The sequence below is a fragment of the Coloeus monedula genome (genome assembly GCF_965178545.1).
Source record: "Coloeus monedula genome assembly, chromosome: 2".
Taxonomy (NCBI): domain Eukaryota; kingdom Metazoa; phylum Chordata; class Aves; order Passeriformes; family Corvidae; genus Coloeus; species Coloeus monedula.
Window position 1 is genome coordinate 22387436 of NC_138782.1, and position 27738 is coordinate 22415173.

General features: G+C 39.0%; 1 protein-coding gene across 1 annotated transcript; it reads right to left on the reverse strand.

Annotated features, from left to right (window-relative positions):
- LYPLAL1 (lysophospholipase like 1) lies at positions 1 to 26789 on the reverse strand. The gene is made up of 5 exons (XM_082302990.1): positions 26601 to 26789; positions 22283 to 22382; positions 11202 to 11371; positions 864 to 979; positions 1 to 250 (listed from the first exon to the last, which is right to left on the reverse strand). The coding sequence occupies exons 1-5, from the start codon at positions 26683 to 26685 to the stop codon at positions 11 to 13; spliced, it is 711 nt and encodes a 236-aa protein (XP_082159116.1). The 5' UTR covers positions 26686 to 26789; the 3' UTR covers positions 1 to 10.
- Between the last annotated feature and the right edge of the window lie 949 nt (positions 26790 to 27738).

Genomic DNA, 27738 nt, shown 5'->3' on the forward strand with positions numbered 1-27738 from the left:
GAATCTTCATTTATTCATTTGCCTTTGGTGCTTCAACAGGCAATTTCTTTACAATCCAGGATTTTAGTTTCTCTATTTCAGTTCTGTTCAGCTCATGATTGAGGTTTGGAAAAGTATGAAGTGATGCTGATACTCCCAGGGACTTTAACATCTTGTTGGTCTCTTCACCCCATGAGTAGAGAACTAGCTCATCAGCAGTTCCATGGCACTGAAATAATTCTGGAAGAGTACTATCATTTCTTTTCAAAGCCTAGATGGAAAGGAGACACTGTCAGACATACTGCCAAAAATTTTAAAAGAATATTTACAATTACATGGTGACAACTTATATAGCATTGCACTTACTAATCTACATTTTAGGGGTCATATTGTACTATATGGAAGTAAACAAGGAAATACTGGAAAAAAATGCCCTTCAAATTCCAATATGGTAACTCTTGACAAATGATAAGGTTTACCTTAAGGTCTATACCTGTCTCCAAGTAAGAGAAACAGAAAAAATTCTTGACAGCAAATGGAGCTCATGAGTATTATAATGCATCACAAATTTTCGAAGAATAGTTATGCTTACACAGACTCTTAAACAACTACGGAAAACTAGTAAAGCATTTCATTTGTTAATCTCCTTGTACACTTTAATAATTGTACTGTCTGTGCAAAAAAGCTCAACAAAACATCATTTAAAGACAGCTTTAAAGCCTCACTTCCCTAATATTCTGATCATTTATTTCCAGGAAATGGCATAAGTTTAGAATATGAATCAACTACCTCAGATGAATAAACATGTATATTGGATTTTAATCACCACATTTTCCATGTAGCTAAGCAGGTTTTCTATAACAAAACTACTACTACACACTCACCTGGTAAACAGCAGAGTCTTTATTGAGAAAACTAGATAAGGCAAAGACTCCTGCCAAATCGTGATGAAACCTATATGCCAAATGCATTGCCATTCCACCTCCCATCGAAAAGCCTCCTAGGGTGCAACAAAAGAAACAAAGATTGGATTTTTCTGTAAGTCTTTGTAAACCAGTGTTCAATTTATCATCTTCAGACTTGTTTCTTGCATACATAATACAATAAAAAATGTATCTTAAAGGTTACAATGACCTTAGAATCACTGAATCATTTAGGTTGGAGAAGACCTCTAAGACCATCAAGCCCAACCTATGACCCAATACCACCTTGTCAAGTAGACCATGGCACCACTTTCAGTTGTTTCTTGCACACCTCCAGGGACAGTGACTCCAGCACCTCCCTGGGAAATCCATTCCAATGTTTAACAACCTTTCTATGAAGAAATTCCTTCTGATGTCCAACCTGAACCTCGTGCGGCAGAGCTTGAGGTTTAATTCAAAGCATGATGCAATTAAGACAACTGGAAAGCTGAAGTAGTGCTGAAGATTCATTACTGAGAGAGGCGAAAAAGGAACAGCCAAAACGCCATTACTTGAGAAGCCATTTGTGTATGGTCCCTACCAGGCAGCTGAATACTGTGGCCATACATACTCTGGCATTACGGAAGTAAAACTTATGAACAGGTAATTCTCACTGCTTTTGGTATTCAAGTTATTTCTCCCCTAGGCTAGCAGCACTCACACTAGATCATGAGATAGAAAGATCTCTATTGTACATAATCAATGAGCATTCACACTTAAACTAGCATTGAGGATATTTTTGATGTTACACCTTGGGATATTTTATAAATAGGGAACAAATGCAATGTACTCCCCCTGAGCTCTAACAGGATCTCTGAATTAATGGCCTTCTGTGATCCATATGTCTCTTCAACTGCACTAATTCCTTACATAAGATAATTCCTCAGGGATGATTTTTACATGACAAATACTTATTCATTAGGAAAGAAATCCAGACTACCACATTACTTCACAGGGACACAGTACACAGGCCATTATATTGACTGTATCCAGATAATGACTGGAGTGATGTTTCCTTTATTTTCTTATGTGGAATCTGATAATTTATTTCATTTCCTTTTGATCACTCTGAAGAATGCTGTCATCCCAAACCCCAGAAGAAGCACTTCTACTCTAAGAGACCATTTTGCATTTGCTTACAAATAAATACAGACAATGCTTTGACAACATATAAAATGAAGTCCATTTTAAGTATTTCAGATTACAGGAAGAAAAGCTGCATTGAAAAGTCATTACTAGTTTGTAAATGATTTAATCTTAAAATTTTGTACCCAGTTAGTCACAATCTGGCACACTGTCTGCAATTACTCACCAGCAGTCTTTGACAGTGCAGTCACCTTCTGTTTAGAAGAATATTAGGTAATGGTTCTTTTATGTGGCTCATACTACTACAAGAAAATACAATACAAAGGACTAGCTCTTGGAATTTGATTTGCATGGGAATACATGAAGTTTATCATCTGATACCACAACAATTTTCAAGTAAATGCTGTGTGGCAAATGCTTCAAAAACAACAATTTGAATAAGCATTTATAGCTGCAGACTATTCTTTTCAATTACGAGAAGCATTTCAATAAAAGTGTATGTTTGACTTAATACATAAAAGACACTCTCGGTCAAGAACTTCTACAAGAATTCAAATTTTGGATGAAGGAAAAATAAGAGGCAGGTACAGATATTACACAAGACAAAGGTATGAAATGACAGAATGTAAACAAAACACAAAAGTACATGTATACAGATGATCTCAGCACGAAGAATACATAAACTGTACAGCATTGCTAAGCAGATTGTGTCAGGAGTGTTAGACAAAATCAAAATGACACAGCAACATCTAATCCCTAGATGGGCAGAACATTGCAATCTCTTCACCCATCTACTTCCCTACTTGAGACCAATCTACTTCCAAGACACACAAAGACTGTGCACAGAAGTTCAGAGTTTGCCAGTAAGTTTTAAATAAAGAAGTATGTTCACTTGCAGTTTTCCCCTCATACATATTTTAATGAGAACTGTGATTAATGCTTCAAGACAGTTAAACAGGGTTAGCTCTACAATGCTCAGGATGCCAGTTCAGGAAAGTACCTAACTCTTTGTGTTAACTTCCCTGACTCACAGAGGAGGTTTATGTGCAGGCTAAAAGGGGAGCACACACAAAACAGACACAATTATGTAAAATACTTTCAGTTGCAGAGAAAACTCACTCAAGGATGCATTTATGACCTCAAATCTGCTTCAGTGTAGTGCTGATTTTTAGGTAGTGCCCCCCTGCAATAAGAAGAAAGCTGCTTGCAACTCACTTTGCTAGTTCAGAAAGATCTGCTGAAATCACACAGTCATCACACTTCCAAATTAAAGAATTTGAATCAGAAGGAAACTCCCATGCAATACTTCACTAAAGCGAAAACATTCTTTTCTGGAATATAATCTGTAACTATGTTAAGGTAATCTCAGCCACAGGATGATGTAACACAGTGTGTGAACAGAAGCTGAATTTCTCATAAGGAATTTATTCCTGATTGAATAAAACAGAAACCCTCATCACAGTTGCCATTTTTCAGTGATAAAAAATTCCTTTCAGAGCTTGTAAATGGCCTTAGGAGCCTTTTAAACAAACCTCCAGCTCACTTTTGCTAAAGAGCTTGCTTTGTATTAATTTGCTTCACATTTGTATTTGTCTGAAATGATAACCTGGTCCATGATGACACTTGAACATTATATGGGGTTCAGGAAACCAAGTATTTGCCTACTGTCAAACTTCAGCCTTGTTTCTTTGTATTTCATCCAACAATGTCTGCGTTTGCATCTCAGAAAAGACTATTCTCCAGCACAAGGGTTTCTTTATTTTTGTCTCTCCTGTCCTGTATACCTAAGAGGCTGCTAAAAACTGCCTTCTTCCCCATGCTTCACTTTAGTGGCTGCATTGAGCTATTCCTGAATTCAGAAAGTTCTTTAGGTGCCCAATCTTCTTTACAGAAAAAACAGCTCTCTAACAAACACAGGTTTGACATTGCCAAGTGCATTCTGAGTCATACAGATATGACTGTAAAATGCCTTGGTCCATTTGTTATAATGATTATGGAAATAGGAAGCAACAAACATCACTTTTTCACTCTTTTTGGTAAAATTTTAACATGTGCTCAAAGCTGTTTGCCACACAAGAAATCACAGCCATGGGGACCAAAAATATTTATGAATCATACCTAGTGCACAAATTTTGAAGAAAAAAAAGAACAGGAGAAGCTAAATCCCAGACTTTGATGAGATTAGGATTTGGACTTGGGTGTAGTTTGGGGTGTTTATTTTAAGCAGTATTTTTTCACTAGTCTCTCTGTAGTAGTTGTTCTTCAACTTTCCTGTATTTCTTCAAATTTCCAGTACAGCTTTGGTAACCAAGTGGCAAGAAATGAATCCTACAGCACACAGTGCCTGTGCCAGCACAGCACAAGACAAATGCTCTTCCATTGTATAAGGCTACACCAGCACAGTTAGAAATTGTCTTGGCCTGTTCTGTTGTTATCACAATACATTACACACTCTTGCCTCCTTTTCGTTCCACTCTCACAGCATTTTTCATTCGCAATTTCTCCTTTTTTAGTATTTCAACTTCGAGTTGCTTTAATCAGTTCGTTATCAGGAATTTCTCCCCAAAGCTACATTTCAGTTTACTTTCCTGTCTCTCTGGGGACTTTGTGATTTACCTTCTATTAATGGTAACAGCACAACCTTGTTCTACACATCATCTACAAAGAAGCAGGCTTTCTGTTTTGACCTTCCCTTTTCATCAATGAATGGAAGTATTATATACATTTAACAGTGGTCACAAATGAATATCAGCAAAGAGTACAAATGCCAGTGGAACAGCAAATTCCCTTTTCCACAGAACTCCCTGAACACTGCTTCTGTGTTAAGTGCTCAAACATGTACTTTGTCTCAAGTGAATTTCCTCACAGCTGTGATTTTCTCCTTTTAATCTCTTCATGAAACTTCACCAAACAAAATCCTTGCACATCAGCAATGAATGGGTTCCACCTTTGACAGCCTTGTTATTCTGTTTGTTACTCAGTCTTTACAAGAGCAACAAACTTGAGAGTCTTTACAAGAACAAAGGCAACTTCCCTTGAGTGGCTCAGCCACTTGCTCTTGTTGAGAACATGAATCAATTTGCTCCCCAACCTTCCTACCAGTCAAAACACATTTGGAAATGCACATTTAAGTGGTACGAGTTTTACCACTTTCTTGTAAAAACAAGTGTACAATTGTTTCTAACATATCAACTCGCAGTAAAACCAGAACCAGTTACATTTTTATTTTCAACTATTATGGGTAATAGAGGGGAACCCAACATATGTACCAAAGGAGTCGTAATTTTTAGCTCTGGAAGGAAAATAAAATCCATGAAAAGTCTCAAATCAATTTTTATTAAGGTGTTACTCTGCCAATCTATTGCTTACTTCAGGTACCCAGTGTGTTTTCTTGGTTGCTTCTAGAGAGGATGACAGCACTGCCGCACTGCAACACTCACCTGTCATTTTTACAGTCAGCATAACTGCACAACATGGGAAAAAGGAAGAGAACAACCTATCCTTTATGCTCACGGTATTTGTGATTCTAAACTGAATCACAGAAAGCAAAGTAGAAAATAGCTCTCTAAAGCAAATAGTGAAGCACAAAAACAGGTTGCTCTGCAGAGCTGTGAACCTACTGTTAGCAGAGGTCTTTTAGAAGAAGTCAGAAAAGCAATGGTAAGGATTTGCTTAAATAGAGTTGAACCTGCACTGACACATGACAATGGAATAGCAAATGTTGTTAAGTCTCACTCTTCTATGATTCTTTTGGCACAACTGTGAAGAAAGTACAGGTTAATTTGTACCCTGTGGCATGTCTGCACAACTCTCAAGCATTCTAAAAGCCCATCCATCCATTTAATTTTGCACTGAATTCAGGCATTTATTAAAGATGAGTAAGGACATGTTTTCAACAGAATTCATAGCAAGGCTGAAAAGATCAGAACTCGATTCACTTTATAATTATTTTCTTACCAAAGTCATTACCTTGTATGTGATGATAATATCATGATTGACTTATTTTTGCGTTTACTACTGCGAGTCTTACTTACTCCTAATCTTCACTGCCATTTGCTAAACCTGTCATTCACCATACTGAGAATGTGCCACTTCTCAGAGTCTGTAGATACATTGACACCATCAAATGCTGGGAAACACAGTAACAAGTAATGGATCCCACTCCTAATTAAACTTAGCGTCGTACCTCCTACTGAAAGAATTATGAAAGAAATAGAATGATTAATTCGTTAACGTCTCTTTTTACTTCCTGATGTGTAAGCTTGAGTAGCAGAGATCCAAAAGAAAAACACATGGTCAGTTCAGATACAAAAAGAACCCCAAAAACCAAGAGGAACAAACATTTACCCCTAAGTATAAATGCAATGCAAATTTACATTGATGCACTGAAAATTAATGCAATGTTGCAGGTATTATGGGGAAGATGGACTAACAGTACTGCTTTGAGCCCAGCATCTCAGGCACAATTTGGATAAACCACAAAGCCACGTAGTGGGAGGTACAGAAAGAGAAATCTCATTTGAATTGCAGTGAAAAACAGCAAAACAAATCTACACATTTACTCCATGAGAACAAGGCAGTAAGTACCTCTGAATGGAAGACAATGTCATCCTAATAAAGACACAAGATACAAGATAGGATGAGTGACAATGAAAGGCTTAGAAGCCAAAAACATAAATGCCAAGATTGTAGGTGAAATAGTTTGCTCAACACTTTAACGATTCATTGTTGGATGTTTTTATCTTCACATATTTACAGAATCCTCTCTCTGGGATGTCGAAGCCAAGATATTTCCCCCCCCACCCCCACCCCATTCTCACACACACTGAGAGAGAAGGAAATGCTAATATTTACAAGAAGCACGGAGCTTTCATGTTGCTTCCACCATGGTTCAGTAGCTATGTAAGAAGTCTAGCAAAAAACAAAAAGTGGTTGTGTGCCTCGTGTTATTGTTACAGTACAAGAGGTCGGGAATCATGCATGTGTTTTTTGGCATTTAGTCAAACCTACAGGACTGTTATGGAAAGTTTATTTTCACTGGCTGCGTACACAAGTGACTACAGGTGGCAGAGACCAACACGCTTGGATCAGCACTTCTGAGCTACACAAAAAGTGACCTGTGAAAGTAGAAAATTGGTGCTAAATTAAGAACAAAAAAAGAACAAAAAGACTGCCTTTCACTGACGTGCAGTTGACTACAGCAAGCTCTATCAAAATGCTCAGAAAATGAGAGAGCCACTTCTTTCAAGAGCTTCTGACATATTCTCGAATAAGATTGTTGAAATCTTTAACAGTTTTCACCTAAGTGGAGTTTTTTTACAATGCAGTATCAATGTGGAAGCAGTTAAAAAAACTCAAAACAACAGAACAACCAACACAAGAAAACAAAAACCAAAACCACCACCACCTGAAAAACCAATTTAGCTTTAAATAGAAAAAGAAATTATTGTCCCACATTTTAAACTGTGGCTTGTTTGGCCAATTTAGCAATGAATTCAGGCATTTATAAAGAAGAAATACATCCTGTTTTTTAAGAAAGGATACTATCAAAGCTCCAAGTGTCAAAATTTGACTAAATTTATAACATTATTTTATCTCCAAAGTCAATAAAACCTACTTACAGCACTATTTGCAAGGAGTGCTTTAGCCAGGAAGACCAGTAAGAGTAACTCAACAAGAATGTCTGGTAAAAAACTAAGTACCATTATCAAATTCTGGGGATGATATAATTATTTTTTGAATAATTATGTACTGCTGTTAGTCTCCCTTCCTTCCTCCTCCAAGGTCAGGGGAAATAAAGCTTAATCAGAAGCCTACTTCCTTCAAAAGACTTGTGTTAAAAGGAAAGCAACTCATGAAACTGTCAGGAGATAGGAATGGGTAGATGAGCCATGTCACAAAATTAATATGGAAGCTTTAAAAATACGACTTCATTTACATCCAGTAAACTAAGCAATTTAATTCTTTAGCAGTAGATTCATAGAGCAGCTGTTAAAAGCAAGGCTGCACCAGCATTTTTCTTGATAAAGAAGAGAGGAGTGGCACTGTACAACCTGGACTCCATCCTTGGCTTTAGCTCTGCTTTACAAGCAGCCACTTGTGGATTTCGGAGCTATTGAAGCAAACAACGCAGGCTATCAATTCTTTCAGAGAAAATGCTCTTACTGCCCCACCATCCTGAGCCTCGTGGAAAGACTGAATGGCTCAAGAAGGGGAATCATCCCCCAGAACACCAGGTGTTGGGCTTCTCATTTTCCATGTTTGAGAGCCCACTGCTGCTTCCCATCTCTTCCCACTCGCTCACCTTTGCACAGTGCTCCCTCAGATCTTGCCTTCTTATCCCACACCTCTGAGCTGTCAGCAGCTGCCCACCTTCCTGCTTGCCTAACACCTCACTCGCCCTCATCCAGCAATATCTGACACTCACTCTCAGCCTGTAATTTCTACGCCTCTATCCCATATAAAACCATAACCTTCAATCTTGTTATGCTGTTCATAGTCATTTTGTTTTCTTTCCAGTCATTAAAACTCCCACTTACTACAAAATGGTCACTCAACTCAGTTCTCCTTAACCCTTTAAGGATCATTTCATTCCCTGTACGTACCTTCATGCAATTGCTCTGCTCTTTGGTTTCTGTGACCTTCCCGAAAAGGCCCCCACTGTTCTTCACAGACTCCCAAGTTCTCCATTTGCTTCTCTCAATTATTTTGTCTCTGTTTTCCATAATAAGATATGTACCAGTATTCCCATTATGGATCTCCAACATGACTCAACATGCACTATGAATTCATAGCAAAATTTCACCATGGTTTCTCCTGCTATAAATGTCTTATTTTTCCCTTTACCTCACAAAGGCTGCCTCCTCCAACTCTACAGTACCATCAGTCACAAATCCACTGACTGTTCCCCACCTGTTACTTTAAGGCCCATCTTCCTGTACCAGATTCCTGACTTTTTCAAAGAGAAATCTAAAAAGATCTGACAGGACTTAGTAATCTGACATTCTAAGCAAGTAACCATACCTTCCATTATCTCCTGTACACCGATCTCCTAAACTCAGAAAAATTTCAGGCCACACATTTCTCCTTTTCCAGAGGACATTACAGCTTGATGCAGACATACTGACCTGGCCTCACATTTTCTTTTGATCAAAAACCCACAGAATGGCTTGGGTCAGAAGAAACTCTAAAGATCATTTGGTTCCAACCCCTGCCATGGGCAGGAAGTTCTTCCACTAGACCAGGTTCCTCAGGGCCCCATCCAATCTGGCCTTGAACACTTCCAGGGATGGACATCCCCAGCTTCTCTGGGCAATCTGTTCCAGTGTCTCAGCACCCTCAAAGTAAAGAATTTCTTTCTAATATCTAATCTAAAGCTATGCTCTTTCAGTCTAAAGCCATTCCCCCTTGTCCTATAATTACAAAGCTTTGTAAAAAGTCCCTCCCCAGCTTTCTTGTAGGCCCCTAGGTATTGGAAGGTGCTGTAAGATCTCCCCAGAGCCTTCTCTTCTCCAGGCTGAATACTATAAAGCTGCAGAGTACGTTTACAGAGAAGTCCTAATCTCCAGCAAGAAACAATGGCAGAAGATGGGCAATTATTTGCACAAATTCCTAAGACAATTAATGTCACCTTTATGCATAGAGACCTTACACGATCTCTAAGCTTCACTCTTCACTGCATCACGCACTGGTTAATGACCAAAACCAGTGCATAAAAGGTACAAAGTTCTTGCGGAAGAACACTTCATTTTGTACAGCCACAAGTGACACAATTTTCCACTACCAAGTTTCTTATGCATCCACATGAGTCCCCTTCTGTACTTTGGACAAAGTAACTCAGGGCTGCCTTATTTTGCTTTTTGCATAAACATTGGGCTGAACCATGAGGATGTATGATTATAGTCTCTGTCAGGTGGGGAAACAAAGCTCTCAAGAGTGAAAAAACAAGTACAGTTATTTCTGATTTATATGTGAGGAATGCAAACACACTGAGACGGGGACTTCCAAAGAATCTACAGGATGAAACACTCAGTGCATGCCAACTTCCTTACTCTGCTTATGACTTGGAAAACAACGTTCATACTTTGCAGTCTGACTATTTCTAATTTTGAAGGCTTCAGAGGAAAGGAAAAAAGCCTAGTAGCACACTGGATCTGTACACAGAACATCTCCCAGCCTGCTCAACAGCAAAGCACCTGCACTTCTCCAGCTGCTTCCAAGTCAGCAGGTATAACACAGGAAAGACAGATCAAAGAGACTCTGTTGACAGCCATCCAAAACAATGCACTCTGCAGCCAGGGCAGTGAGCCAGGAAGGGAAAGCAAGCACAGGCCTTCACAGAGCAACATGGGGCTGGACCAAAAAAACACACCAGGCTGAATGGTAGTGGCTCAACTATGCAAGATTTTGACGGCATGACTCAGGTGGACATAAATTTATAAGATCCCACCTTAAGAGTTTTTCCCTCAACCTGGAATAGTCTGTGGTCTAGAGATGGGACAGGGAGCCAAAGACTTGTGAATTCTCACTCCCTCCCTGCCATAGGCGATTTCATCATCCTCAACTCCTGCGCCTCAATATCCTGCTATCTATTTCACCGAAGTACTGTGAAATTTACTGGAAATTTGTGGAAAGAGAAATAAAGATAGACTCATATAAACTATTACAGCTAATACTTCATTTGTTATCAAGTGTTAACCTTTAGTGCTATGTAACATGCACATTTTTCCTGCATGAATTAATTTAACCCAAAATGATTAGAGCAGTAAGGAAAAGTTCATGATTATTTATATGCTACATCTCCATTCTCCAAAATGCACGTCATTTTTGGAAAGTGTACTTTTCCATCCTTGAAAAGGGCTTAAAGGCAATAGTAAAATTATGTACTTCTCAAAGTAAATCACTGACCACTCTATTTTAAATAATGATTACAAATGACTGTTGACAATAAAAACAGTTTTACATTTTGAGGATACTGCTTACAGTTAGCCACATTCCCCACCTGATATGGGTTTAAATAAGAATTCAATATTGTTGAGGACTGGCTATTGAAAAGGCTGTTCAGCAGTTTCAAGCCATGCTCATGAGCCTTCAGGATAGAGTAAATTCAAAGGAGATGATCTCTTAACCATTAAAAAAACATTAGAATAAACACATTATAAATAAATCTCTTACCTATGAGTATCCTATTCTTGGCAATGCCGTTCTTAACCTCATCGTTGATCAGCTCTGTAAGGCCCAAGCACATGGAATCGATGCTTTCAATGTGTTCAGGAACGTCATTACAGATCTTATACCTGTCAAACCACACATTGGAAAAGGCTCCTTTCATAGGTGTATATGGCCTGGAGTGGTGGAAGGAAAGAAAACAAATGATTAACCAAGCATAAGACCAAAAGCCTCAAGCGTATGTAATAAATAAAAAAAAAATTCAGTGTATCTCCAGCAAAAGAGACCTCTTTGAGGTCTAACTCCTTTTACATCCAGTCACATTGCATTTCCTTGCACTCAAGTCATGGTCCTTCAAGAATGAAGCCAACATTTGGAAGCTATGTAAAATGCAATTTTCAGCCAGTTCAATGTTAATGTTGGTTAGGTCAGCTAAACATTTTAAATCTTAAGCCTGTCAAGAGGTTCTTAATCCTAAACAAAGCTAGGGTTGAAATCCACACTGGAATATGACAAACTGAAGTAACTTCTAAACCAGACAGCTTTGCAGGGGTGAACTTTATGGAATTCAATTGTCTAATTCTTGACAAAATTGACAGGGGATGGGTATTATGAACCTCTAGGTATTAAAAAAGCCTGGCAATTTCTCTTTTTGTCAAATAAATACAGCAATCCTCATCTTAATGGGGCAAGTATCTCATAAAAATAACTGAAAGAAATGCCATGTGCTTACTGGACTGGTGCACAAACAAGAGACATGATACTACCCACCATAACACCACATTGTCAGAATATTATTTTAAGTGCTTCAACAGGCTGCCCAAACCTTAGATAACCAAGAAACCTTCAATTCAAAGAAGCTTTTTCTTTGTTTTTAAATAAAGATGATTAATAGCGCCCTGAAAATCCCAAGAAAGGTGATCTAATTGCCTTGCAATGGCTCTACAATATATTACAAAACATACTGCTATGAGATCAATCATCTCAAACAAAGCCCCTTGAAGCCCTTACTTGCTTTGTTCAACCAGAGCAAATTCTTCATTTTTACTTAAGCTTAGATCAGATTACAATCACCATCCACAAAAAGACAGCTTTTGATACATTTCTGGATGGGAACACACTGAAAATGCTAAAGTTGACTTCTGTGCTGTCTCTGAAATTTTTTCAATACTAGGATTAAACAAAACCACAACTAACCTAAAATGAGAAAGCCACTAATTCAGTTATTCTTAATGAAGGAACAAGTTCTGCCTTTATTAACAAGGCTTCACATATGTAAACAGCTATTTCTAAACCAGTACTGCCACTGGGACAAGTGTTCAAGATAATACTATTTGCACTGTTCAGTCATAAAAGTAAAAAATGAGAGAACAAAGGTTTTCTTCTGCCTGTTGTCATGAACATGAAAAAAAGTCCATGATTTAAAGGTAAGGAAAATATACAGAAAGAGGCAACAAACAGCAACAGATAGGTACAAACAGACACACTACAGGTTCATCTTTTTCATCAAAGCTTCAGGGTACCTCAAATGTACTGTGATTGAAAGTGCCATACAGTATGTGGTCAAGTGCCTTAGGTAACCCCTCATTTCCTTAATTCAAAACTAACTTGTTATTTCCAAATTACAAATTATTTCCTTAATACAAACTGTAGACTTAAGCACCAGAATTTTAAAAATAGAGCTACTTTTTTTTCAAGGTAGCCTTTACTTGTCTATAAACAGTTAACTCCTAAATTGAAGGAAATTCAGTGGAAATATCTTGTATACCCAGCAACATAAAGCTACGTTTTAAAAACATTATTAAAATGCATTTGCCTTTTTTATTGTCTTCTCTTTAGAATCCTATCTCCAGGATTCGTCCCAAATGAATTTATCAACACCTAATAAGAAATAAGATTACAAATATCTAATTCACAGAAGTCAATTTCTAAGAAGAGATATTCCAGTCAAACCTATCAAGAGCAGAATCAGTGGAGTTTCTGGAAGTCACTTGGACAATGTGATGTACAATGGACTAAATGCCTGGGCAAACAGCATTCAATCCATGATTTTAGCTTCTCTCAAACGCTTTTACCTCAATCCTGGTTAAAATGCGTAGCAGACAGAGTGCTTTATTTTCTAGTAAAGTCAGAGTACCTAATACTTGTGCAAGAAAAGATGTGAAAGGTTTTAGTATTTGTCATGGTTTAGCATAGTTTGGTTGAACCCACTACAGTATTATTATAGCAGGTTGACCCAGGATTTATATGGAACAAAGATACATACAAATATTGCATTACAGCAATTTACTGTTAAATTACATAAATATTAAAACAGGTTTCCCCACAACTAAATGACAAGATCATACCATTTATGAACAGGTCAAAATTCATCATGAGATTATAATACTTGATCAGATGTTGACACTCAGGATTTCTACTTGCTGTCTTTGCAAATTCTTCAGTAAGACAGATGAAAGACCAATGTCTTTTCAGCCCACAGGCAAAGACCCCCAAGCAAACAGACAAGTGGCTTTCAGCTGCCTCAAAAACATCCTTGCAAGCACTCTTGATTTCTCAGAAATGCATTAAAAATAACCTTTACATAAAGCTGAGAAGTAAGATTCTTTTAATGGTTCACCCAACTGGCACATCTGTTTTAGTCATTCACCTTTTTCCTTAAATAATCCCTTTATTAGCTGGCACACTACAACTCAGACATTACCATGGTAAACAAATATGTTTGGCATGGAACCATCTGTGCAGCTCCAAGAATACAGCACCAAATTTTTTCATACAATTAAACCACACACACACAAAAAATCCCTATGTTAAACTGACATGAGAAGCTGGACTGAAATACGCAAAAGCAAAAAAAAAAAAAATAGAGCAGAGTGGAAACTCCATCCAACAAGATCAACATGGTCAGTTAAGGACGAAGTCAGACCAAATAATCAGCTTTAAATTTGGGGGTTTTTTTGTTTTGTTAGGTTTAATCAAAATTCATGCCATTAGTCCACCTGTGCCTCACTTTCCTTCTTCTCTTTTAAAAACGATACTAGAAATAAAGCTCTGTGTCTCTAATACTGTGTGCTGCTGAAACTGGGAATGAAAATATATAGTCCCTCAAGATGTGTGGGCATTTTTTCTTACTGGGTTTTAAAGGGTGTGAGTGCTTATGTTTTGCTTATTCTGGAGCACATAAAAGATTCAAATCCATATAAGAAAACAAGAATCAAGAACCCTTTCTCTGGGTATATTCAGCTTCCAAACTTGTATGTATTTTTAAGAGACAGTTGAAAGTAAGTTCAATTTGTATGAATTTCTCTCTTTAAAAGTCAGAAGAGACAGCAAAGGAGACATGGCTAATATCAAACATCATTTAAGAAACTGCAGGCATTAGGAGGATTAGAATCTTTAAAATGCTTCCCAACATCCCCAAATCACTCTAAATGATGTTTTCTGATTACTTTATAGCTCCTATTTGTAAAGGTGTCATTGTAGATCAATATACCTCTTGCATTAGAGTGCAGTCTCAATATCCTACACAATACTTCCACTGTCTTAAAACGAAAATATGTCCTGTAATATCTTTGTAAGTAGTTATCATCATTTTAATCTCAAAAAGAAGTAATTTTCACTGTTGATTTCACTGTGAAGTTTCAAAGCAATACACCTCATTCCAGATTTTAAAAACTCAAGATAGATTAGCTTCTGCTAACCTGAGTTCTGTAGTAATGAAGAAAACATGATGAAAGTAGGTAGCAGCAACACCATCTATTTCCACCTTTCTGAAGCATGAATATATCCTCTAGACCTTCTGAGTCATGTTTAGAATTGTGCCAGCTAGTCTGAAATTATCTTAACAGAAGTGGAGAGCAACCAAATGATGCTACACAAGGTTCAAATTCTGATCTCAAACTATGGCAAATCCCATCTCCAAAATGATGATATTAGCATAGTGATTCACATAAAACTACAGGTGGTTTTGTTCATTACCCAATAAATCACTGTCCCTATCCAACATTTTAAGTTAGAGGACAAGCCAGCAGTTCTAGCTGCATTAAATAAGAGTAGAAGACAGCACACTGATAAATGGCAAATATTCTTCCCCCAGCTCTTTCTCCTGATGCACAATTGTATCACTGCTCAGCACTACGATCACCCTGCATTACATAAACCCAGACCACTGGTGCTGGCTCCAGGCTTCCAGACAGAACTTCCCGAAATGTCAGACAGAACTGGAAATTTATAGTGAAGTTGGGCTTCAAGATTGAAATAAAGACAAAGGAAGATCTAAATTTACAGAAATCCTCAATTTTTCTTGCTTCTCAAGCCCATCTCCTCTCAGTTAGGAGACAGGGACTCTCAAACTGTACTGCTGTCTTTTGGAAGACTGTGCACCCCTCTGAGAAAATCTACAGGGCACACTACCACAGTAGGTCTACATTGCTCTGATGAGACTCCACCTGGAGAACTATATCCAGTTCTGGAATCCTCAGAACAGGAAAGACATGGACCTGTTGGAGCAGGTCCAGAGGAGGGTGACAAAAATGATCAGAACACCTCTCCCACAAAGAAAGGCCGAGAGAGTTGGGTTTGTTCAGCCTGGAGGAGACAAGGCTTCAGGGAGACCTTACTGCGGCCTTCCAGTACTTAAAGGGCCCTATAAGAAAGATGGGAACAAACATTTTAGTGGGATCTGTTGCAACAGGACAAAGAGGAATGTTTCAACTTAAAATGGGTACATTTAGACAAGATATAAGGAAGGCATTTTTTACAACAAGGGTGCTGAAACAGCAGCACAAGGTTGCACAGAGGTGGTAGATGCCCCATACCTGGAAACATTTAATGTCAAGCTGGATGGGATTCCAAGCAACATGATCTAGTTGAAGATCCTGCTCATTGTTGAGGGGCTTAAACTAGATGGTCTTCAAAGGTCCCTTCCAATCCAAAATATTGAGTGGTTCTAGAAGCAAGTCTTGACTCTCTTAAAGCTGATGGCTGGTTTTTTGAATGAAAGCAAGTGACTCCCTAATCCCAAATTCTCTCATATCATAAAGTCACTGCTGAATTTCAGTACTACATTTTAATAGAAAATTTAGGTCAAAATTCTGCTTTTTAATTCCCCCTGTCGCTCGAAGCAGAAAGCAAATTTTAAAAGAAATGGGGAGGAAAGCAGAGAATCCAGCTAGTCAAATACGTAGTATAATTGGAAACTCTAGTCCAAGGTACATCTTATGTTAAAACTGAGGGTGAACATATCTTAACAATGAAGCTTTGTGGTATGGTAACAGAGCATGTGATGTGTCCAAAATTCAAACAGCTTTAACTTAGAACTACACTTAAAAAAAAAAAAAAATTCTAAAAGGAAGGCAAGAGTCATCTCCATAAGGAGCAATTTTGGCTGTTCTCCAGAAAAGGCTATGCCCTGTTCACTCAAACACATGTAAATGCTTTTGATAGAGCTGTTCTGGATGCACATTGTCTGAAATGAGAGCTGACTGAGTCGGTACAGAATGGTTACCTGAAGAAATACTATGCTGACAGCTTTTGTTACTTGAGACAAATCTTATTCATTCAAGACAAAGGGAGCTGCAACAGAATCTGGCATAAAACTCAGTGGGAGAAATTAAGTTTGTTTCTGTTTCTGTGCTTCTGTTGGTTTGCTGGGTTGGTTTTGTTGTTTGGGGGGGTTTTTTGGAGACGGTAGAGTAAATTGCGGGGATTGGTACTAATCAGAGAACAGCAATAATTTTATGGTTGAAAAGACCATAAAAGACCTTTAATACACATTGCCAGCTCCTCAGCAACCAACTAATAGTGGCTGCTTTATACATTCACTGAAAGGAAGTAGCAAGAGGCAAACCAGGGTCCAATCTGCATCAGTTCTCCATTATGGGGTCTGAAAGGCACTCTGGGATTCAAAGTGGCATCTTTCACAAGCTGGTGGCAAACACTTAGGATGGATGAATGATACTAGCTAAGCACAGAAACCCTTGAAAAGACTGGAAAGCAAGAGCACAGAAAGGCACATAACTTAGAAATCCACAACAGCTTGCTGGAAGGGTGATATAAAAACCACTTCTCCAACTCTTCTGTACTGGAGAAGGGTTGAGAGAAGAAAAACAAGAGGCAGGATGCTTAGGAGCACAATGTAGTAAAAGGGATTAGAAATCCAAGATCATTTCCATGATATTTTAATTTGTTTTCCCCAAGCGTGACTACAGTTATCTCTGACAAGTGTTTACTGCATTCCACGTGCTATTTAGCATCTGATGTAAGCATTAGATATATGCATATCCGTAAAGTTTTCCTCACCTAATTCCAAAAAGGAAAATACAGAGTTTATCCAAGCATGCTTCGAGCATTATTATGCAGAACACATTGAATTTCTACTTAAAGGAGATGAAAGAACCACCCCATGACACCAACCCAAACCTTTTCCATTTCTCCCTCAAGCTCCCACCTTTAAAAAAGACTCCTTTGTGTTAAATTTATGAATGAGGTTAGGGCTTACAAAAGTCAAGGATTAATAACATTTGCTTGAGCCAAAAACAGTACGATAGGCAGTGTGCACGCTCCCCTCCAATCCATCTCAAGTCCGAGCTGCAGTACCCCTGCTGCTTTTCCAATCCGAGGCCTCTCACAGGCAGAGGCTGCCAGTGGAGCTGAGTGGTGCCAAACTGTCTGGTGGTTTTGTGATAGAGCCAGATGGGGACTATGGTGAGATGAAACTCATTTCCACCCACGAGCTGAGCAAAGATGTGAATTTAGGTGAAAAGATGGAGTACTGGGCCTTTTAGTCCTTACCAGCCACATAAAGATAATGGAAATTAGAATAAATTGGGAAAAAAACTCCAACCAGACAACAAGTTCTGCAGAGACTTAAGTACCACAGAAAAGTTTGTTGAGTGAATGTCAAAAAGATCCACAAAATAGCCAAAGTAGTATTTACAGTTGATTTTCTGACTTGCGAAAGAGAAGGACTGTCAGAATGGAATGCAAGACAACGCAAGGAATCTTTGGCCCAGATTTTTTCAGGGAATTATAGAAGGCAAGGTATATGTATTAAAACAAGCAGAGCCTAAATGGTTTTAAATTTACCACGTTAGCTCCTGCAATGCCAATTTAAACTATCACTTTATATTAAAAAAAAAAGGTTAAATTGGGTGGTATTCAGTTCTGATTTAGAAACTCAATAGAAACCTAATGTTTAAGTCACAGTTGTAGCAGCTGAAACAGTATTTAAAGTTGTAGCCATCCTGACCCAAATAAAAAGGGAAAAAGGAAACACTTTCCTTTAAAACTATTAGTGTAGACGTGGCTTTAGGGATTGCATCAGCTACTAGGGCTCCAGTTTGAGCTTGGTTTTTTTAAAGATATATATTAGCATTACAATTGAGAGAAAATAGAATTATCTTGTGTTTAACAAGTTTAATCTATGTGCAGAAGCACTAATTTTGAAAGAATGCTGGATACAATTAAAACAAGTTCTTTACTCATTTTTAAGTATCCCAGTAGACTACATTACAGAGAAAAAACCAAAACCTCCAAGCAATGTGTAAAACTTTTAATTTGTAAAGCAAAATTTGCATACCCCAGGTACATGCATTTAATTTCCAAACATATTCCAAATTCGAGTGTCACTACTCTCACTACATCACACCAAGCCTTCAAATCCACATATTTTTTCCATTTTTATCTAAGCATACTTTTTACCACATGCATTTTACTTAGTATTTTTGCAAGTTTTTCATTTTTAACTGTAAATTTCACTATCTATATTATGTTATTTTTGGTCAGGAAACAACCAAATATGAGACTCACTGCACTTTCCAATGTGATGGGGGATAAGTGAGACAAAATATTGCAAATACTGCCTGTCCAGGGTACATCAGGTGATCACTCTCTGTACAAACCCTGAATATTATAAAAATTATTAAAGAAAATATTTTTTAAAAAAAAAAATTGATTTTTTTCTAGAGACCTATAGAGAAGAGTAAAAAACAGTTTCATAAAATGTAGTTCAGTAACATTCCATTGCTTTTACCCATAATTGTCTCTAGGGTTTGTGGAAATCAATGCTAGTGTAGACAAAGAACATATTTCTGAGTTCTTCCCAATTATATGCTGGACTGGTTTTCCAAAATAATTTTCAAATACATTGACTCTTGAATCAAAACATGTCTGAACCTCTGATGCTGTGCAAATTAAAAATGTGCATGTTTCAGCACCTGGGATAAGAGCTAAACAAAACATAAATATAACCCAAACCCATCCTCTACCAAAAAAAAACCCCAAAACAATGTTGTGTTGAAAAATGTGAATTCCACTGCTTTTAAAAATTCGGTTCAACAGAGGTGAAGAATGTATAAGACCATCTCTATGGATCTATCAGCAGAATAACATCCATCAAAAATATGAGGAGGTACTCCTGACCTGCAGTTTATCCTGCCAAAGCTCCCAGCTTTGCAGTTAGATCATCAAACCTGCTTTTACTGGCATAACTACTTTGACAGAGAACATTCAATGTGCATGTGCAAAGTTCTCCTGGAAAAGACAGGAGCTTAGAGTATGAAGTACATCCACATTAACAGTATTTTGCCAGAAGAACACATTAGCCAACCCTAGGAGGGTGTTGCCAAGCTTCAAGCTTTTCTTTGATTTCATCATCAGCACAAGAACCTGCAGTCAAGTTTTGCACTGACAGTGCAGTGGCAGGTTAGAGACCCACAGAGGCTCTCTCTCAGCAGCCTGACTTTCAGCCAGCACATTACTCAGCCTCTATGTGAGCAAAGAACCTGGTTTCAGAATCTTTCCAGCAGATCTGCGTGCCCATAACCACCCAGCTATAGGTCTCATGAGCAAGGATGCTGAATTCCTCCCCTGGTGCCAGAAACATTTTGAATTCTTATCAAAAGATATACGCATATATATATATATATATACACATATACGTGTGTGTATATATATATACACACATACATAAAACCAACATATATACTCAAGCTTAATTACTTTAATGTCTGCCATTCAAGTTTGGAAGTTCTAGGCCTTGCTTTTGTTTTCTGTGAAAGAAAGGAAGGCAACTGCTACAAAACCATTTCAAAAAAGCATAGTGTGGATTGTTCTTGAATACCAAAACAATATGAAATAGGTCTGTAAATGCTTTGTTATTGTGGTTTCACAAATGAAATGTATCATCACCACTTCAGCATTGCTGCAAACAGTGGCAAACACTGCTGTACTTAGGAGCATCTGTTTTATTTTACTGTGTCAGCTAGGGCTGTTTATCAGCAACAGAAGGCTGTACACAAGAGCACTTCTCCAGTCAAAAACAAACAGTGTTTTACATTCTTTGAATACATAACTTTTCTGTTTTGCTAAAAGCCACTTCTGAATCAACTCATGCATGGCCCTACCTGCTCTAGAAAAGAACAAGAGTGATCTCAACTTAAAAAAGAAAAAAAAAAGAGAGAGAAATAAACTGTTTATTCATATCTTTTAATTACAACAGTATCTTTCTTCCCATCTGTTTACCAAAGTACTGAAATGCGAAGTCTTAAGATAAAAACAAATTCCTTCATTTGAGTCAGGAGACCTTGCTCATTAATTATTCATACATAGTTTACATCTGTAGTTACCCAAAGAAACCAGAACAAGTGAGAAAAGGACTGGACCTCAGAAGTGCAGTGGGGTGGAAAAGTGAAGCACTGGCCCAGCAGATGTGGTCTGAGGTGCTCTGGCTGCATATAGCATAGGGGAAAAAAAACATTTCCCAGGGGAGCAACTCCTCCTGCATTTCCCCAGTATCTGGTGTGTTGGTGGGGAAGCAGTGGAGCCCATCAGCATGTGTGATGTGCCACTGGTAACTCTAGCATCACTTCAGCCTGTCATCAGTGAAGCAACGAGCACATTATTTACAGAAAATGGTGTTCACTCCCTGCTAACCCAGAACACACAGCTTCAAAGGCTTCCACTCACGGGCTTGATTTTTCTGTAACACAGTGAGTACATTCACACTGCAATCTCTCAGTTGCTTTTCCTGCCTAAGTAGACCATAAAAAATACATGGTCAAGGAAAAGGTTGGGTTTTTTTTCATGTATTAGTGAGTGCCAGACAAAATCTGCTATTATACTTGTTTATACCTTCCAAGAATTTTTTTTCTGACTTTGAAACCTCTGTACCTCAAAAGTCTGTATCACAATTTCCTTTTCCGTTCAGCATTCATCCACACTTATGCACAAATTCAGAAAGAAACTCAACCCCGTTACATTTCAAGGAAACATTTTCCTAACTTAGAGCCACAGACACCTTAAAAAAAAATGGTATTAAGAAAAATTAAACACCTCTGAAAAAATTAGTATTTAATATATGTTATAATATATATAATTATATATTAAATATTATCTTTGGATACATTAGTATGGGGGTAGGCATCCAACTTTTAGCCTCTAGATTTGACTTCACAAACTTTCAAAATCCTACAGGAAAAATTTTTTGTCTGTATTTCCATCTACTACTGAACACAGTACCATTTAATAACAAGACTTCAGCTTACAGCAAATGTTGAACTCAATTCTCTTTGAACTAGTTGGGCCAGGATTCAAACAAGAAGTAATGTGCATTTTTGAATTCCCAGCCCTTTTTCCAGGAGCTGAGGATCTTTGACATCCTACTTGCCAAAAAGACTGACCGCCTTCAGGACTGAAACCTGGCATTAAATACAACACAATATTTTAATGGTTAATATATGGGAGTTATTACAGGTAGGATTGTGATCCAGATCATGGCTCTATAATGCCCTACAACACACATTGCAGTGTCATCTTCTATTTATATGAAGGAAATGGAAAGCTACTATGAGGACAATACCCAAATTTCAACTAGAGGCTGTGACTTTTGTGAACCATTTAGAGTCTTAACCACTCAAAAACACAGCTCCTGGACAACAATGCATGGTTGAGCTTCAGTTTTGTCAAAAAGCATGTACATGAGAAAGAAGAAGAAATTGTTACAACAGTCTGTACCAATATTCACAGCCTATTTTACAGTTTTGGAACACAGTAATTTAACCCTACAGTTACAATCTATTAAATGATACCTGGCAGGAGCCGTTGGGTAAATTACTTTTATATGTTGGAATGCCATGTCTTGATTCAAAATTTGTTTTATCCATGCTCTTGCTCCTTGGCCAGTATCACCTGTGTCACACAGAAGAGTACAAAAAGAATTATTCTGTGCATTTAGCAAGAAAATTATGTAATAATATAATATATAATTATATCATTATTATAAATTATATATTATGTCAAATATACTTCAGATTGACTTAAATTATTAAGTTAATACACTAAAATGCTAAAAAAGAACTTTCTAGAACAACTTCAGTCCCCTTTCCAATGGACTCAAAACTTCCTAGAAAAAGACTGCTTAAGAGGTCCCACAACATAAGCTTAATCAATACTTCACTACATTCAATGACTTAAGTATTTCCCAAGCAGACACAAGGCCTTATCTCTTACTTGCCGTTTACCTTATTTGCTGACAACTGATAAACAAAAAATCTCGATAAAGATCTTGAAAGGTGAGATAAAATAACTGTTGCTCCCCTTAGAAAAGATAATTACTTTTACTAGAGAATTTTATGTTAACCCACTTCAGAACCCAGTAAAAAAGATCTTCACATTTAATTATGCTAATATTGCACATAGGCTTTAAGGGAAAAACACAATTTGTAAAGAGATAGTTTCAGTCTAAATATCTAGCAGACTCTTAAAGAAACCTTAGCCACACAGTTCTGCTTGGAAACTAGTTGAGATCCACTTCCAATCTGTTTTTCTTCTAGTTTTACCAACTCAGCCTACAGTGAAAACCCCTGCAGACTGAAGTGCTATGAACAGGATGAACTTTTCTGCAGATAGCACATGCTCCTTTTACACAAATACACATATATATACCAGTTTCTCCAGCTTGTCTTTGCACCACTGGTATCTTCAGCCATAACTTCACTGCCACCCCTCTGAAGAGCAGGCACACCCAAGTCCTCAGTATCATACAATACTTCAATCTTGAGGAATCCAGTCCATCAAGGAATATAGTTTACAGTAGGAAGGATGTTCAACCTAAAAAATTTAGTGGGGGCTCAGCAAACTGGAATTTCACTACTGCCACTCATGCCATAGGACTTTAGTCTGGCTTGAAGTTGAGGTTCCCACATATTATCAATTCAAATTGCTAATATTCTCTATTCTCTATTCAGTTCAAGTTTTTCGTTTGACTTCAGAACTCACCCCATTTTTTTCAATAAAATGGCCAAACCAAAAGAAAAAAATATCACTGTCCTTAGCCAGGCTTACTGCCACATGAGATGGACTCATTTGAACACTGTCACATGAATATACCAATTCATTGTTAAAATTATTGTAATTCCCCAATGGAGAAAATCTGTTCTTGCTTTAGGACTCTAGCAAAATTTAGTGGCTTTTATTTATACACACATTAATGTATCTTCAAATTTAAAACAGAAGGCAAGAAGGATTCAAACCCTGCAATTTTTTCCCTGTTAAGCACAACTAGCATAACTAGAACTAACTGTTCTCTGACCTGAACACTCCACGTGACAAATAAAAAACAGGGTTGCAAAACTGACACAAATCTTACCCTGTGCTAAGTTAAACAGTAAAATCAAAGTTACCTCCTTAACGGGATGCTTCAGAACACACTCCCACAAGCACTTTGCTGATGCAAGCAGCATGGTCAGAAGCCCAAACACACCTCTGATTCTTCACAGACACTCTTGACGTGCAAGGGTTTCCTCAAGGCTGTTGTCACCTCACTTATAAACAATGTATCTTAGGGAGGGTCAAACTAACATTTTTCTCCTTATAGAGTCCTTTTTTTCAGTTAAAAAGCCAAGGCTTAGGCCTTGCAAATACATGCACAGAATGAACCCTCAGGTAAGCCAACCAGCTATATGAATGATTACAGAATTGGGACTTAGGTCTTTACAAACTCCTTAATGATGCAGGACAAATCATTATTCTACTATTTATATCCACCTCTTAAACTTCACAAAGGTCTGCAGAAACATTTACCGTCATTGAACACAACTTGTCCATGAAAAGGTCACAGAAAACTCAGTAAGAGAAAATTTAACTATGCCCTTCCATGTGTCAAGAACTGTCATGGTCCAAATGCTACTCAAACATGCAAGTGCTTGTATGCTCAGATAATGTAGTTTGACTTCCTAAAAACAGAACTTGGAGAGGGAGAAAGAGAGGAGACTGTTACATCAAACAAAAACCAACAAACCTCCTGAAATATTAAGTCTTTCAGGCTCTTCTGAAATTTTAGCATTGTATGTTCTTCTGAACACTACAAAAGCAAGCAAATGATGGGTGACTCTGCTTTGAGTCAGTTTACAAACTGCAAAAGACTGATGGCAGCTATATTATCTTTTTCTCCCTCCTCAAGTAAAATATGAATTTCTTTCCTTTCAAATATATCTTGAATTTCCAAGTTTTCTTTCTGTGCAAAGTTTAAATTTAACAACATGTAACATGCAGATTGGACATTAGGAAAACTTTATTCACCGAAAAGGCTTTCAAGCACTGGAACAGGCTGCCCAGGAAAGTCACTGAGTCACCATCCCTGGAGGTATTTAAAAGATGTGTAGATGTGGCACTTAAGGACATGGTTTAGTGGTGGACTTGGCAGCGTTTGGTTAATGGTTGGACTCGATGTTCTAAAAGGTCTTTTCCAGCCTATGATTCTGTGCTTGTTACAACATGCAAAGTTGTAATCCTCAGCCTAAAAAGCTATTACATACTTGCTATGTCCATCTTCCTTGCCAAGCTACCAAATGGCACCTCTACCTCAATCTGATGTAGAGGATTTTTCTAATATTTTTCTATACCATTTTGCACTTACATTCTGCACTCATTATAGTTTGTCTAGAGCAAGCATTACGAACAAAATGGATTCATGCCATTTGACTGCCACTTTCCATCACAAGTGCTGTACAAAGGTTTACAACTCAGGTTTACAGGCCAGCCCACAGCAACAGCACTGTGGCTACTTCTGTTTTAAATTCTATTCTGTGGAACTCTTAGAAACCAAATAAAACCACCCCATTACAAACATTATGAACGAAATCATATAAAAAAAAAAGAAAAATTGTAGAGTACTTTAACCACATGCGGAATCAACCTCTAACCATAATCCTCCCTTACTCCTCCAACATTAGAGAATATTATTTCCTCAAGCATTAAAAAATTAGCATTAACAAGAGAGCTGAACACATAAACTGTTTCATTTTCATTCTTTTACTCACAGAATTTTTAAAAAGCAAAATTAAACTAGATTATAAAAATGAAACTATTAAGGACACACATCTTTGTTAAACTCAACAGAATCATCAGCTAAAAGCAAAAGTAAAACACGGGGAAAGTGTTGAGCATATTGCCATATGCACATGGGCAGCTCAATAGTATTGATTCCCAAGGCCTTGATCTAATAAAGACCTAAGATTACTGGGGTTTTTCTTTTCTTTTTACTGTCATGTGGACTTTAGTGTTGTTATTTATCTCGTAAGAAATAACGTTTAAGGAAAAAAAACAACAGAACACACGCTCCCTTCCCGCCCCCAGCCCAGTCACTGATGTAGATAAGTCCCCCCTGCAGAGAGTGGCCATGAAGCCAGCCTGGACAGGGACAGGGCTCTTTTGAACAGTGAGAGGTCTGTCAAACCACACTGGCTTTTAAAAGGTGACAGTACTCTCATGCCAATCCTAAAACAGCAAGAGCCACTTTAATTGTGAAAATCATCCTTTGCATGTGGCTGCCCTCTGAGAAGGGCAATTTAGGGCGTAACAGGACTCGGGGAAACCGTATGAAGTGTAAAGTCGGGTATTAGGAGAAGGTCGTACACCCAGAGGGTGGTTGGGCACTGAACAGGCTCCCCAGGGCAGTGGTCACAGCACCAAGCCTGACAAAAGTTCAAGAATGTTTGGACAATGCTCTTAGGCACACGGTGTGACTGCCGGGGTGTCCTGTGCAGGGTCAGGAGTCGGACTGTGATGATCCTGATGTGCCCCCTCCAACTGAGCATGTTCTGTGATCTCCCGCAACGCGGGGTTCTCACGGAAGCCGGGCTGGCGTGAGCCGGCGCCGCCCCTGCGGGACCCTCTCCTGGCACCCGCACACGGCTCTGCCGCCCACCGCCAGCTCCTCCTTCCCGGCCTGAGGAGGGCACGGCCGCGGGGACAGGGTCACCTCAAAGCCTTCCCCAGGCCTGGCGGCTGCCGCGGCCACCCCGCCCCACCGCCCTCTCCCGCAGCACCGGCGGGCCGACCCTGCCCGCTCCCCGGAGCGCGCCGTCCCCACGGGCAGCGGGGAGAGAAGGGAGGGAAAGCAGGCACCTGAGCCGTGCAGGAAGATGAGGGAGGCGGTGTGCCTGCCCGCGGGGGACACCACGCTCCGCTGCAGCGCTGCGGGCGCCGCCATACCCAGCACTCTCCTCCTCCTCCTCCAGGCCGGCCCTGCTGGTTCCGGGGCTGCCGACGGCCTGTCTCCGCCCCCCGCGCCTCTGCTGAGGCACCCCCAGCTCTCCTGGCACCGAGCTAAGAAAGCTCGGTTAGCAGAGCTTGCTTTTACGGGCAGCGCGGACTCCCTGCAGACGCCGTATTTAGCAGTGCCCTGTGCGGGGCCGAGCCGCCCCTTTGGTGTTGTCACGCGTGTGCGGGGAGGCGTCGGGCTGCAGCTCACCGCGAGCGGCGCTGCGAGGGCAGGGCCCGGCCGCGGGTGGCACTGGTAGCTCCTTCAGGGCGCTTCAGAAAAGGAAGGGCCTGCAAGGAGCACCATGAAGAAGGTCCCGCAGACATTTGAGAGCTTGTCCGGCCTTAATCCATGTCTAAGCACGACTATTCTGATGCTCTTGCTAGTTTCAACTGAACTGCCATAAGGGGATAAGGAGTAGGAGCTTACTTTTGCACTTTTAGGTAACTTATACACGTTCAAGGTCTTTTTTTTTTTTTTTTTTTTTTTTTTTTTCTTCCTCTAGTGCCGTGCAGATTAGCCAGCTGCCTTAGCGCTTTGAGGTCTGCGACAGTGGGACGAGGATGGCCGGCCATAAACTGCGCTGTTGCCATTTCGCTGGCCAGGTGCAGTGCGGCCCCGGGTGAGCCGCGAGTGAGCGGATTAGCTTTGCAGTTCATCGCAACTCGTTCTGGCAAGCCCTAGGGGCGCACCTGTTAGTTCTTAAAAATGTAATGAAACCCTAGCCTCTTGAGGTAGCGCGTTATTACCTTCAGAATGGCCTGTGGGTTAAGTAGTTGAAACATCAGTGTGTGTGTAGTATGAGGAGCATGCTGTGCTTGTATTGCTGTTCGAATTACTGTCCTGACTACTCTATTCCTATTTATTTAGGCCGTGAAATCTTAGGGCACTGGTTAAATGTAGACTAACAAACAGCATGTTGTTTTACCCCTTTAGTATGCAGCTGTATTTTTAATGTATCTGAAAGCGTTCTGCAATGAGTCCAAGAAGTAAGAAGGAAAA

Coding starts and splice junctions, on each gene's coding strand:
- LYPLAL1 (XM_082302990.1), bottom strand. CDS start 26,685: ATGGCGGCGCCCGCAGCGCTGCAGCGGAGCGTGGTGTCCCCCGCGGGC. Junction 22,383..26,600: donor CATCTTCCTGCACGGCTCAG/GTGCCTGCTTTC, acceptor TGTGTGACACAG/GTGATACTGGCCAAGGAGCA. Junction 980..11,201: donor CAAGAATAGGATACTCATAG/GTAAGAGATTTA, acceptor GTTGCACCCTAG/GAGGCTTTTCGATGGGAGGT.